Genomic DNA, 14,545 nt, shown 5'->3' on the forward strand with positions numbered 1-14,545 from the left:
AAACAAATAAACATTCTCCCAAACACTTGTGCAAGTGCACCAGAACACAAGAGTGCAAAAAACAAAAGCTGACTCTAAAACAGAAACAAAATTTACTAGTTTACTTTCATTGTTTTAGCTGAGACAAATATAATACAAAAGGGAATGGGCTGTTAACAGGATAGTAGGAGATACTGGCCTGGCAGCTGTCGTGTTGCCCCCACTACAGAAGCACTGCTTAAATAAAGCTGGTGGAAAAAACGATGGGTAGCTTCTTAAGAACTGGCCTACCTGACATGTTATGATGATTACTTAATTTACTTTGTTTTTAGCTTCTTTCATAGAATCATAGGGTTGGAAGAGACCTCAGGAGGTCATCTAGTCCAATCCCCTGCTCAAAGCAGGACCAACACCAACAAAATCATCCCAGCCAAGGCTTTGTCAAGCCGGGCCTTAAAAACCTCTAAGGATGGAGGTTCCACCACATCCCTAGGTAACCCATTCTAGTGCTTCACCACCCTCCTAATGAAATAGTGTTTCCTAATATCCAACCTAGACCTCCCCCACTGCAACTTGAGACCATTGCTTCTTGTTCTGTCATCTGCCACGACTGAGAACAGCCTAGCTCCATCCTCTTTGGAACCCCCCTTCAGGTAGTGATTAAAGCAAGAGTTTTCCTACATCTGCATTATACATTTGTCTGTGCAGGGGGCGAGTGTGTGTGTGTACGTGTGCATGCACAAAAAGCAAAGTTTCAGTATTGTTAGGGCAACCCTTCTGCCATTGCATCAAGCACGGAACTGTATTGACATTAATGGTACTAGTACTGCTCCTTTTGTAACTTAGGTTCAGTCTCTCTTGTGACTTGTCATTATCAATCACAAAAAGTGATTCTGCCAAAGCACCCCTTTCCAAAATAACCCCAAAACATACTTCAGCATTCAAAGATGACAGAAGCAAGATGGGTCTCCGGCACTGAACAGATAAATGCAACCTTTTAAAAGTCCATGTCTTGTTTTTCTAACATTTAGAAGATTTAAAGATGACTTGCAAAGATAAATTACAAAATTTCAGCAACTGATTGCCCCCAATAGTTGTAATGTTCTGAATGCCTTTCAGCCCAGCATTAAACCTACTGGGTTTTTTTTCACCTCTAGGTCCTCAAAAGAACTTTTCTGATGTAGCTAATCTGCTTCTGATTTGAGTGATGTCCCAGTAGGCACCATGCTGGTGATGGCATGGCCACCATGGAACTCTGTTGGAACATGGCACTGGCTAGGGACTCAGGTAAGTCACATTTGTTACCAAGGTTTAAGAATATTTTATGTTCCAAAGGGTGTAAAATAATTCAACAATTCCAACCCTATACTTTTATGATACTCAAAACTGTTATGATATTTAAAACTTTAAATTAACCCTAATTTTTTAGATGACAGAATTGGTTCTCATGTGTTTTTTCACTCCCTATTACCCATTCTTACCAGAATGATTCAAAGAATGCTGAAGGTTCTTAGTTTATTAAATCGTTATTAATGTTCTTTATTTAGCACAGCAACGTCTAGTATCAGTTTTATTTCTTTCTCATTCACTGGTTTGTTATTTAATAAATCTCACGATTGTTACATCTAGGCCAAAGGGATTTGATGGAGGGAAAACAGCAGCTGAAGTTACTGCTACCATTTTGCTTGTGTCCTGTATGGACATTATAGTGCTGTATAGTTATTTCAGAATGATGTAGTATGAGGTTGAACTTTCAGAAGTGACACAATTTCTATTGTGCATGTGCAAAAGTGGCGATTTTACATGGTTTATAACTTGGTAAAATCTGGATGGATTTTCATGGGGACAGTGAATGGCTGACCTCAGAACTATTCCTTTCTCAAACTTCAAGTTCCTATTTCAAACCACTGAGATGCTAGAGCTGTTCAAAAGATGGTGGGAATTTTATTTTTTAATGTAGCCAAAACTTGCTATTTTTCATTTATCTCTTTCTTGAAAATGGCTACACTGTTTTTGATTAATCCTCCCTCTTCTCCCAAAAAAAATCAACTTCAGGCAGTCTGCAACCATGGAAGACTTCATCCCGAAAGATTAACATTTGTCAAAGTTATAAACAATTGAAAACAGGGGGATCATGGAAATGGTTAGGCAACCTTAATAACAGACATCATGATTACTCTGTGTGCAACATCTCTCAGCAATGGTCTCAAGCCATACAGTTTCCAAGCAAACTATGGAAAGTTGAACATTGTCAATATTTTGGGGAGAGACTTTCAAGGAAAATCAGAGCGATGCAAATAGTGGGATGTTAGTGATTCAGCAGTTGATTTTTTTTCTCTCTGACTGTTCTGATACAGAGACCAAGTATATTATTAAACTGCACAGTGTTATGAAAAGTACTTTTTCTATTGCAACATAAAACAACCTGCTTGACTTGCTTTTGGGTTTTCAACATCTCATGTTACTTTTTGCAGAAGTAGAACTATTAGTCTTAATGTCCTGGCCAAATTCCTGTTTAGCTACAGTACTTACATTCTGCCTCCCACATGAGCCAGTTAAGCCAGTTTTGCAGCAGCCAGAGAAAGGACCAAAGATTTGGCTGTTTCCTTCAATTCATATCCCTAAATTGCTGTGTGACAATACTGTGTGTCACTACCAGTTGAATTTTTTCCCAGAGACAGCTACCTTTCGATGGTGAGATGATTTCAATATCTCCTACCTCCCTCTAAGAGGTATTGTGGAATATAATTAATGGTTGTAATATACTTGCACAGACTTTTTGAGTAAAGGTACTAAATAAATGTAAAATAATATATTTAATAAACTTTATCTTTGAACCTGCAAGTCTGATCATTTTGTTTCTCACAAAAAGAGACTTTCTTCCATTATCCTTTCTCACATAATTAAAGATAATGTCCCCCTTCTGTCTCCTACCCTTGCTTCAACTCCGAATTAGTTTACTATCATAATTATGCTTGTTCTAGAATTTTCTGACATACTGTAGATGATTTTAAACCTTCCAAGAGAGAACTTTCTGGTGTTATTGAATAGTTACAATTCTAAAGCTGTCTGAAATGTATTGTGAACTCCAATTTGCATCATTACATTAATGCAATCAAGGGGGAGATGACCAAAATATATATATGGAAATTAATATGACTGAGTCATATTAATCCTCAACAGTACTTTCCACCTCATTTACAGTTGTCTTGCTAATTAGATTGTCAACTTAATTTGATTGGTATGGACTAGCATTTTGTATAATTCCTTACTCATTTCTTGGTTTACAGTAAGTAGTTCAGATTGACCTATACCAGGAAAATAAATGAGTAATATTTTTGGATTCTATTACGTCGTTAACTAAAAGTCAGCTGTACCCCACCCTTGTTCCCTAACCATCACTCCTTTGTCCCTTCCGGTACAAAGACTACATGATCATAATGATGGTTAAGGAGGAAATGGTTGGTGTAAATTCAGAGCCTATTTTGGCCCTGTGACCATTAAAAGGGTTTGATAGTTTGACAAGTGAGGATTGCAGAAGACCACTAATTGGTATATTGCTGAAATATGTTTGATATAGAGCCTGATAGATTGGTCCTCTTTATCTAGCAAAAAGGGGAGAGCTGCTGGGTTGCGGTGGGCTCGGCTCTATGGAGAGGAGATTGGAATTGTTGCTGCCTTGGAACTGGGATTGCTGTTAAATGATCTCTGGGTTCTCAGGGAAGTTTATGATCTCAGGTGTTTTCTTAACACTTTTTTATGGGAGAGAAAGGTTAGTGAATTGTTTCACATGTTGCCTGCCTTAGATGACACCCAACTGTAGGAGCCCTAAAAGCTTGAAAAAACTTGTTATACATTTATCCAGAAGGGAGAATATAGTGCTAGAGATTAGCAAACAAGATTCAAATGGCAAATGTCCTACTTTTAAAAATAAATGGGTCTGGCTGATCCAGTAAATGAATGATAGTGTTCTGCCCTTGGCTTTGTAAGTTAGTGTATTCTTAAAATGATGTAAGAGAGAGAGAGAATTAATTATAAGAAAGTTCCTTGTTTCAAACAGTTCATTTAAAAAGTGAATTGCAGCATTGGATTTGCAGAAATCTTGTAACAATGAGGAAATGTTAATCCTTTATATAATTCTGTTCTGTGTGCCATTTGAGCAATCTATTATTCTTCTAGTATTTACATAGAATACACTTCATCACTTGCTAGAAATTATTGATTATTCACAAAATATATACCCACCTTTGCTGCAGCCTGGAATTTGTTTAAATGAAATGATATCTTGTGCCCTTTAGAGATTTGCACCCGTCTGAGAAATCTGGACATACAATTTTGCACACATTCATTCTATAATTGCATATCCCCACAGTGGTTCTCACTATTTCAGATGTTTTCCCTCTGTGTGCTTGTTTGGTGTGGTTTCTTTAAACAGTCTGGACCCTCTCACTGCTTAGAAGGTGCTTATCTATGTAATTAAGAACATAGTTGCTACGTATTAGACCTAGCATTAAATGGAGAATGAGATAAAGGGCTGTGTCAGGCTGCTGACAGATAATCAGCCTGTCTGGTTGTGAGTTATTGATTCTCTTTTCCTTCTTATTTAAAATATTAAGTCCATTTAAAAATAGATATACAGTTCTAATATAGCTGCTATTGGCATTAATCCTTAGCTAATCCCACAAATCAGACAAAAATATTTGAAGTAAATTGTCCCTTTTATGATGAAGGATGGAATTTTCAAAAGCACTTAAGTGACTTAGGAGTGCAAGTCCCATTAAAATCACCCAAAACCTTTAAAAACAGGCTAACAAATAGTATTGTCATATTTTATATTAGTCTTATATTATTTGTAGTATGATAGGGTTTATGTGCTGCAGAGATGAGGATTCAATTTTACTAACACACAGCAGAAACACGCTCCCTGCCCCCCAAAACTTATTACTTTCACATTTTAATTCCACTCTCGGAATATAATTTATAAATGGTATCAACTTTTTTTTAAACAATGTTTTGAAAATATGCTACATTTAATTATGGCGGCCCTGGTTGTGACACTACACTTCAGGTTGAGTTCCATTTCACACTTAAAGTTGCGATTCACATCTTTGTTACATATGGAAAATATTCTGTAACCTCTCCAAACTTACAGTACTTTCTCTTTGAGCTAAAGAATGAATGAATTTTCAAGATTTTATAAGTAAATAAGGTGAAAGCCCATGCTGTTGTACAGGTGTAATTCATACAGTGTAAAAAAAACCAAAAATGTCTGAGTACTTAAAAATTGGACAGTAGCAGACCACAAATCTTGGTGATAAATAAACATGGTGATATTTTAAATAAAAATAGCTCTGAACATGCTTGTAGCTGTTTCCATTGCTTCACCCTGACTCAACAGAGTGACACACGGAGTGACAGTCCTGGAATGTTGTTATATAAATCTGACAGTTAGTTAGAGTTAAACTTAATTAAACACTGGGTTCTTAAAGAAATTTATCATCTGCATCAGGGTTTTCTTGGTCTCAAATGATAGCAATAATAGAATAAAACAGACTCTTCAAACATTCCTGATAGTTAAAATTGATTAAAGTTTCATGTGCAGGTTATATTTAAAGAGATTAAGGTATAATTAAAGTTTACATTATTAACGACTTTTGTATCTACTTATAAGCTACAGGCAGGGTCAGTTCAACAGCTCAGGTAACACATAAGAGGGGCTACTGTGATATCAGAAGTAACTAAACCCCATCCTTTCTCTACAGCTAATTTTCATGCAACAATTCTATTGGTTGTAATGGCTCAAAGATATGAGGGAGACCGTACAGTTTACTTGGCCCAGCTGTCACTGCTCTTTAACAGTTCTGTAGCTGCATACTAACTTGAGCATCTGTGCTTGAAAGACGACTCCTCATGACTCTTCTCCCTCAGCTTTGCTACGTACCAAGACAGCACTGCTGGGGAAACTGACCAGAAGCACTGGGGGTTGGAGGAGCCCTTAAAGTGGGAGCTTGAGATTTGGCTCATCATTGTCCTTCCTTTCACACAGTTTCAGTCTCTGTAATATCACCCTCTAAACCAAAAAATCAATTGCAAATTAAAGGCCAGATTAACCACTACACTACAGTTGTCTTGCACTGCTTTGAAGATGCAAAGCAGCTGTATATCCAGCTTAACTGGCCAGTAAGCTCTGACTGGTTTACTCTGGTGCATTTTGCCCTTAAAAGTTAAAAATATTAAATAATATATTTAAGGTTGATACTACATATTTCAAACCATTAGAAATACAGCATGGTGGTTTCTCTTTGGGTTTCTTGTTTAGTATTACAGTGTAAAATTTTAATAAGCTGCAGCAAACCAAGGAACTCCCCAGACCAAAAACTGAGTTAAGATGGAATTAAGGTTGAAAGCAAGTATCAATAATTTTAAAGGTAAAACTCATTACAAGAATGTTGTAATTAACTCAAGAGCAGGCATTATAAATGCAGAGTTAAGATTACACATAACAGAAATCCAAATATGTCAGGAAATGCACGTTAAAGTACTCACATAATCTTGATTCTGCCCTACAGTGATACCATGATGGGAAACAAACGGAAACAGCTAATGTGCTTTTAAAAGTCAGTTCAACCTAATACGGGACCCCAGACACAAAATGCCGCAATCATAATCATATGGCTATTGCATGGTATCAATATAGGGCAGAGTTAAATTGTGTATCTCTTGTTTTTAGGTTAACTGCAATCTCTCTCTAATGTTTTTACTCTTAAATTACTAATACATACTCTGAGTCTTAATTCTATTTTAATGTAGTTTTTTTTGTATGGGACTAAATTACTCTCACCAGGGATGCAATCTGAGTAAGGCTATCCAACCATTCCACCTTATTTAGAGAACACTTCTCTTCCAGTATTAGGTTATAATTTTTGTCACCATTAATCATATATACATCCAGGTTACATTCTAAAAGCCTCAGTTTAGAATTCAAAATTATCTTGACAAACTGGAGAAATGGGATGAAATTCACTAAGGACAAATGTGAGTCCTACACTGAGGAAGGAATAATCAATTGCACACATACAATACAGACTTTGGATGTTGGGAGCAGATCCTGGCCTGAGAATTTGGTCAGCAATGTTTCTGGGAACATATGGTAAGGGACTTCAAATTGAACCAAGTCTAGTTTGTTAAGTTTTAATACTAAGATGTAATTTATCTTTATTTCTCTTGTAACCATTTCTGACTTTAATGCCTTATACTTGTACTCCCTTAAAACCTATCTCCTTGTAGTTAAATAAACTTGTTTTATTCTTTAATCAAAACTAATCCACTGTTGTGAACTGTGTGGGTAACTCCATGTAGGGTGACAAACTATTGTATATTGATCCCTCTAGAGGGGCAACAGACCTAATATATCTGGACTGTCCAGGAGAGGACTGGACAGTGCAGAGCACACATTTTGGGAAAAATCCAGGACTGGGAGTGTGTTGGGGTCATCCTGCAAGTGGAAACCGAGGCCGGTGGAAGCCAGAGTGTGACTGATATATGGCTGACAGGCTACAGCTATACACAAATACTCAAGGCAGTAACAGCATGCTGTTTGTGAGGGACCCACATGGGAGTTACAGCAGCAGAACATTGTGAGGCACCCAAATGTGCAGGGCAGGGGTGACACAGCCCCTCACTGGTCTGGGTTGTACCCCGTAATGTCATAGGAATCTATGCCCTGTAACAAAGATTTGTACAAGAAAAATAGTTTACCGGAGGGATAGCATAGCGATACAGCTCTTATTCACTTTTCACAGGCTTATACAGAAAAAGACTGGGAGCAGTTAAGGCTTCAAATAACTAGTGCAGAACCAAATTGATTTTTCTCAGCACATCTGCAGGGGAGATAAAGCAGAATCTCAGAGTGAGAAATTGCTTAGGGTCCAGACATTCTATAGTATAGCTGCTCGGTCACCACCCCCAACACAGCTCACAATTCCCTTTTGATCCTTCAGCACTTCTGGTGGCACCATCCTGGTCAATAACTTCATAGCATACCTCACTGCCCTTTGCCTTTTCGAGAAAGGCCATTCTCTGCCACCTGGTCATGTGCCTTAACATCCTGGAGAGTCAGGGCAGTCTAAAGGGAATGGATAGTGGTTTAGTATCCAGCTTGCCCACAGAGACCTCCCACCCCATGCTAAGCTCTCCAACACCACACAAGCTCCTCCAAGGCACAGCCTAAACTGAAAATCCAAGCTGGGAACATAATTCCCAATCCTCCACTGCCTCCAAAACACAACTAAACAGTATATACTGCACGCCCCGAAATCCCAGTCTAGACTAGGGTTGCCAACTTTGGTTAGATGAATTCTTGGAGATTTCATCACATGATGATTAATCTTTAATTTCTGGAGACTCCAGAACAATCCTGGAGGGTTGGCAGTCCTAATCTAGACCTCCACATGCACACACAATTTACCATCTCTGAGGTCTCCCCCAAGACTGGGAAGAATCTCAGGGAGGGGAAATCAGAAATACATGTTAAAAATGCTGTCAGAGCCTCTTTGGAATAGAAGCAATAACTGCTTGGTTTTTTCCCCTACTCCTCCGGTCATAGCACCTGTAGTGGCCAGACCGTCAAGGACAGAGCCTTTGTCAACAGCTGTGTGGTGGACTAATTTGAGGGGGAAGAAATAGAGAACTCAGGATGAAATGTTCTCAGACCTCATTGCAGACTCCTCAGAAACAATGGAAAACTACAGAGAGCTGGAGGTTGTTTTTGAAGTTGGAGATGAAAAAAGACAGGATGCTACCCAGAGAGAACATTGAAGTGGCCAGAGACAGCGTTGCCATGGCAAAAGACACTAGAGAAAGACAGGGAGATGATGCAGAGGCCACTCCTGGAGGCAATACAGAAGCAGAATGCTCTGCTGAAGCACATATTTGTGGGCACACTGACAATCTAGTGCTCTCAACCAGGACCTAGCCATGTTTTGCAGATCCTGGACAATACAGGTTACTGGGAACACCAGCATATGTTTCCCACTGTGCTCCCACAGCCATGCTTCCAGAGGCCAAGGCCCCACCTCAGGGCAGCAAGAATAATTGCATTTGGGAGCCTGGCTCTTTTGAGTCATCTAATGCCCCTGATAATTTTGAGCCCTGACACTCAACACCAAAAGACAGATGAGCAAGAAGAGACAGACGGCAAGACGTATAATCACCTGTGACCTGGAGCCCCCCATTGTTGTGTGCTGCCCTCCACTGCACTGTTTCACTTTAAAGCTGTGTTTCATTTTTGTTTTAATTAAAGGTTTATTACTAGCTGTTATATAAGAAATTGTTGCTTAATAATAACCATTACAATTAATTCATAAAAAAATCTGCAATGTGTGGTACACAGAAAACCTGTGAACTTTACATGTCACAGGTTTTTACAAAGAGACTGCAGTGCTCACAACCTATCCCCCACCTCCACCACCTGGGATAGCAGCTGGATGTTCTGCTTCGCATTTTCAGGCCTCAGACTCAAAATAAGAGCAACAGGCATTCCTGACAGTATTGGCCTGGCTGGTTCCATTTTCTAGTAGACACCTTGCTGACTGCTCAAACTGAGCAAGTCTCTGCATCTCAGCCTCCCACACTTCATTAAAGCCTTCTCCGTGACTTTCATAAATGTTGTGCAACATAGAACATACAGCTATAATCTTAGGTGAGCTCTTCTTCTGCAGCTTCCAACCTAGTCCATAAACAGCCCTACCTGCCTTTCAGGTGACCAAATGCACATTTCACTGCCATTGTGTAACTACTCAGTCGATCTTTAAACTGTTCCTTCCCTCTGTCCAAATGCCCTGTGAACAGCTTCATTAATCAGGGAAGCAGAGGATAAACTGGGTCTCGTAGGATCACAGGCACAATCTCCATACCATTAATGTCCATAGTGATCCTGGGGACAAAGTCTCCTTTATTAATTAAGGTAAATACATATCAGTTCAGAAAGATCCTAGCATTGTGGACCTCCCTGAATTTGTTTGTGAACCTGCCATGGTGGCCAACCAGGCCTTGGAGCACCAGGGAGGAATACCCCTTCTTGTTTATAAGCTCCAAGCCCTGGTGTGGGGGCAAACAATAGGCACCTGGATCTCATCAATTGCTCCAATACAGTTTGGGAACACCATGAACACAAAGCCACCAATAACCTCCTGAGCATTACCCAGCTTTACAACCCAGTGCAACATACATGCAAGACAATGGCCCCAACTGTCAGTCTCTCTATGCCCGATTGGCTACAGACTAGTAATATTCGGGGTTGGCCAGCTTCCAGAGGGCAATGGTGACCTGCTTCTCAATGGTACAGGCCATTGTCTGTTGGTACTTTGTCACTGCAACTCTGAGGCTTGCACAGCACAGATCGCAAAAAAGATTGCCTTCGCCATCCTGAAATTTGGTCATCCCAGGTCTGCAGGCTGATTCTTTCCCACCAGTTGACCCTGGCTTCTGAGCCCAGCAATGGCGCTACACTATGTAAAGCTGCTTCAGGAAGAGTTCATGTAGTAATAGTTGCCTGGTGTCATCCTCATCTTCCTCTGTCTGCTGCTGAAGAAGCCGCTGCTGCAGCAACTTCATCCACTCGGTGGTGCAGCAGACAAAGTCCAAAACCAGAGTCACTTGGCTCTGAGAGCTCACATAAAGCACAAACAGCCTCCATGTCTTCACAATTGCCAGCAATGTGGCGCAGAGCATTATTTACTCCTGTGGGAATTCTGTGCCAAAAAATAAAAAATTCTGCAACAAAAAATAAAAAATTCTGTGCACAATATTTTCCAATTCTGCAAAATTCTGCATATTTTATTTGTCAAAATAACACAATATAATCATACCAGTTTCAATTATTTGCATCATTTATTTCAAAATACCTGTCAGCAAGTATGTCTGTAGCAATACAGACAACAAGAAAAATTCAGAATTTTTTTTTTGACAAATAGATTCTTTACTAGGCATATTAATACAGAGCTCTGAGTAATAATTCATTTAAACTACAATACAGAACCATATTTCACACACTTCCCAGAAGCAGTGCAGAGGCTTGGGGGAGTCGGGGTAACGGAGAAGCCGAGGGAGAGGGAAATAATTGCTGGGAAGGAGCCTGGGTGTGAACTTGGAGGGTTGTTGGGTATGGATGGAAAAAGTATGGAACAGGTTTTCTGGTGGGGGTGGGGGGAAGGACTGTTAGAGAGCTTCCTCCAGGCAGATCCTGGCTGACCCCTAGCCTCTCCTATTCAGTCAGGCACATGTGTCCCTCCACCTCCACTCACCCCAGCCCCATGTGGCCCTGCACCCACTCCCCCTGTGCCCATGTGTCTCTGTGCCCCCACTCAGCCACCCTCTGTCTCTGTGTGGCCCTGCACCCCTCCCTATCCCCATGTGTCTCTGTGCCCCCACACAGCCACTCCCCTGTCCCTCTGTGGCCCTGCTCTGTGCCTTCCTCCCCCCCACCGTGGCCCTGCACCTCCCATTCAGCCCTGCCCCAATCTGTCCTCCCCCACTAGCCCTTATGAGCCCCTGTCTGATCCCCCAGCAGCCCTACGCTGTCTGTCTCCCCATAGTCCCTCTCTCCTGACCTGGCCTGGCCTGACAGGCAATGCAAAGAATGCTCTTTGGCTCTTTTCTCTTCCCTAGCTGGCTGAGGGCAGCTGCTGTGTTCTATCACTACAGTGCCCTCTGGTTCTGCAGCAACTTTTCAGCAGAAGCTTTTTTCTGTGAAAAAATTAAAAAATATGCACGGCTCATGAATTATGCACATGCGCAGTGGCGCAGAATTTCCCAAGGAGTAATTATTGGGTACAGCTGGCTGACAGCAATTTGAAAATGACGCTAGCCTGCCCTGAAAGAGAGAAATCATGGGACAGAAAGAGTGGAATCATAGGAGTTTTGGAATTTGATCCCAAGTCCCAGAATTCCACTGGCTTCCACCTGCCTTCCGCTAGGCATCCCACAATATGCAGTGAGAAAAATCCCAGAATGCACATACTTCAGCAGCAAAACAAAAGATCATTGGATATGCTCCCAGAACGCCAAGTACAGTTGATTTTTAAAAGAAAAAAATCCACTCCATATCTGTATTTTAAAAAATGAGTTTAAAAAACCTCAAATATTTCATTTCAATTAAGTTTATTGGCTACATTTGACTTAGCTGTAGTTAACCAGGGATATAAACAAAGTAATCAAGTGAAATGGATGCCCAGAAATCAGTCCACCTTAAGAAAAGCTAATCTATACAATGTGGTGGTGTATTTGTAAAACTTTAACAATAGCACAGAAATGACTCCTCCCTGTCACAGCCGAGAGTCCGTGATTAAGAAAAAGATAATTTGACTATGACATGACCTTTGAAATACAAACCTGGAGGTTATAGCGAACAAGCATAGCTTTGGAAAAACTGCTTAAGCCTGAGAGATTGATTAACATCTGCGATCCTATTGACACTAAGCCTTGTGTCTGCCTTTTTTGACTTCTGCTTAACCCTTGCAGACCCAAGGATGACATAGAAATGCAGGTAGGAGAATTAGAAAAATATACCTTCTGCTGCAGCACATTAGTTTGTTTTGTCTTTTCAAATCTGCATACCTATTAATCTATAACTGCCTGTACCACTATAGATTTGACATGCAGTATACTGCTACGAACTTAGAGCAGGGGTCGGCAACCTTTTAGAAGTGGTGGGCTGAGTCTTCATTTATTCACTTTCATTTAAGGTTTCGCGTGCCAATAATACATCGTAACGTTTTTTAGAAGGCCTCTCTCTATAAGTCTATACATTATGTGACCAAACTATTGTCGTATGTAAACAAGGTTTTCAAAATGTTTAAGAAGCTTCATTTAAAATTAAATTAAAATGCTGATCTTACGCCGCCAGCCTGCTCAGCCCGTTGCTGGCCTGGGGTTCAATTCACATAGGCTGGCAGCGAGCCCTGCGGCCGGGACCCCAGCTGGCAAGGGGCAGGCAGGCAGCCAGAACCGCAGACCGGCTGTGGGCTGAGCGGGGCCGGTGGCCGGGACCCCAGACTGGCAGTGGGCTGAGCGGCTCAGCCCGCTGCCGGTCTGGGGTTCCGTCCACCGGCTCCTGCCAGCCAGGGTCCCGGCTGCCGGCCTCACTCAGCGCGCTGCCGGTCTGGAGTCCCGGCCCTGTCCACATAGAGTAGGTACCTAACTTCTCCCTGGTTCTAGCCGTTCTCTTCCTCTCTCTGCACTGAGATGAGGGTGGGAGTGCGCTGAGTACAGGGCTGGGGGTGAAGGAGCAGGCTGGGGGTTGGGGTGCAGAGTCTGGCCAGGAGCTAGAATGAGGGAGGGGGCTCAGGGTTGGGGCAGGAGATTTGGGAGTGGAGCGCTTACCTGGGCAGCTCCCATTTGGTGCGAGGAGTGCAGGTGGGAATATGGGGTGTGTGTGCAGGAGCTCCCGTTTGGTGCTCAGGGTGGGAGTGGGGATGTGGGGGGTGCAAGAGTCAGGGCAGGGGGCTGCAGGTGTGTGAGGAGGGTGCAGGAGTCAGGGCTCGGGTTGGGGGGGTGCAGGGGTCAGGGCTGGGGGTGTGGGCTGGGGTCGTGGGGGTGCTCCCAGCCCCCTGCCCTGAGTGGCTCATGGCAGGGGGCCTGAGGGGATATGCCCTGATTTCACCCCCTTCCCCAAGGTCCCCGGAGCAGAGAGCGCGCTGTGGCTCCGATTTTACCTCTCCCCAGTTTTTACCTCTCCCTCTCTGTAGCAAGAGCCATCAGCTGATCGGCCCCAGGGAGGGAGAGAAGGAGGGGCAGGAACCCAGCACTCTGGGGGAAGAGGCGGGAGGGAGGGGGAAGCTTGCCTGCCTTGCAAAGAGAGAGAAGTGGGCCGGGAGTGGAAAAGAGCGGGCCGGGCCGGGCAGGATTTTTAGTGGCACGCTGCTGTCTGCCTGGGTCCGGCAGACAGCAGCGTGCCATTAAAAATTGGCTTGCGTGCCATGTTTGGCATGCGTGCAATAGGTTGCCAACCCCTGGATTAGATGATCACAGTGCTCCCTTCCAGCCTTGGAATCTATGAATCCTATAGGTACAAGGTCCACCAGTGAAATTTCAGGGCTCACTTACCTCTGAGATCTGTCTGTTTTGTCTTTTATCTGCACTGGACATCAGCCACAAGTTAAAACAAGCTGAACGGTCTTACCTTTTCTTATATTAAACTTGCCTGCCTTGCAAGGAGAGAGTGGTGGGTGGGAGGCGGAAAAGAGTGCGCCAGGCAGGATTTTTAGTGGCACGCTGCTGTCTGCCCAGGTCCGCAGACAGCAGCGTGCCATTAAAAATTGGCTCGCGTGCCGTGTTTGGCACACGTGCCATAGGTTGCCGACCCCTGACTTAGAACATACTTTTTGAAAATATCTGGTTTTCTGTATAGATTCCGGAGACCTAGGGTAGGGTTTTATTTAAGATGCATTAAACAGACGCATTAAACTATTGTACTTTGTTTTATGATTGCTTTTCCTGCCTCAGTGTCCACTGAACCATGTGGTTAATTTGTTTTTGTGTACTGGGTTGTCTTAATTTTATTCTCCTA

The 14,545-nt window shown here is 42.3% G+C and overlaps 1 protein-coding gene across 3 annotated transcripts in view; it reads left to right on the top strand.

Moving 5' to 3' along the window:
* The window catches only part of IL15 (interleukin 15), a 98,677-nt gene that overhangs the window by 36,929 nt on the left and 47,203 nt on the right, over positions 1–14,545 (top strand). For all 3 annotated transcript variants that reach the window (XM_007067782.4, XM_037897259.2, XM_037897260.2), the window contains exon 2: positions 1,137–1,266. In XM_007067782.4, the coding sequence (XP_007067844.1) occupies positions 1,204–1,266 (63 nt within the window). In that variant the 5' untranslated portion in view covers positions 1,137–1,203. The remainder of the gene's footprint in view (positions 1–1,136; positions 1,267–14,545) is intronic.

The sequence above is a fragment of the Chelonia mydas genome, chromosome 4 (assembly GCF_015237465.2).
Source record: "Chelonia mydas isolate rCheMyd1 chromosome 4, rCheMyd1.pri.v2, whole genome shotgun sequence".
Taxonomy (NCBI): domain Eukaryota; kingdom Metazoa; phylum Chordata; order Testudines; family Cheloniidae; genus Chelonia; species Chelonia mydas.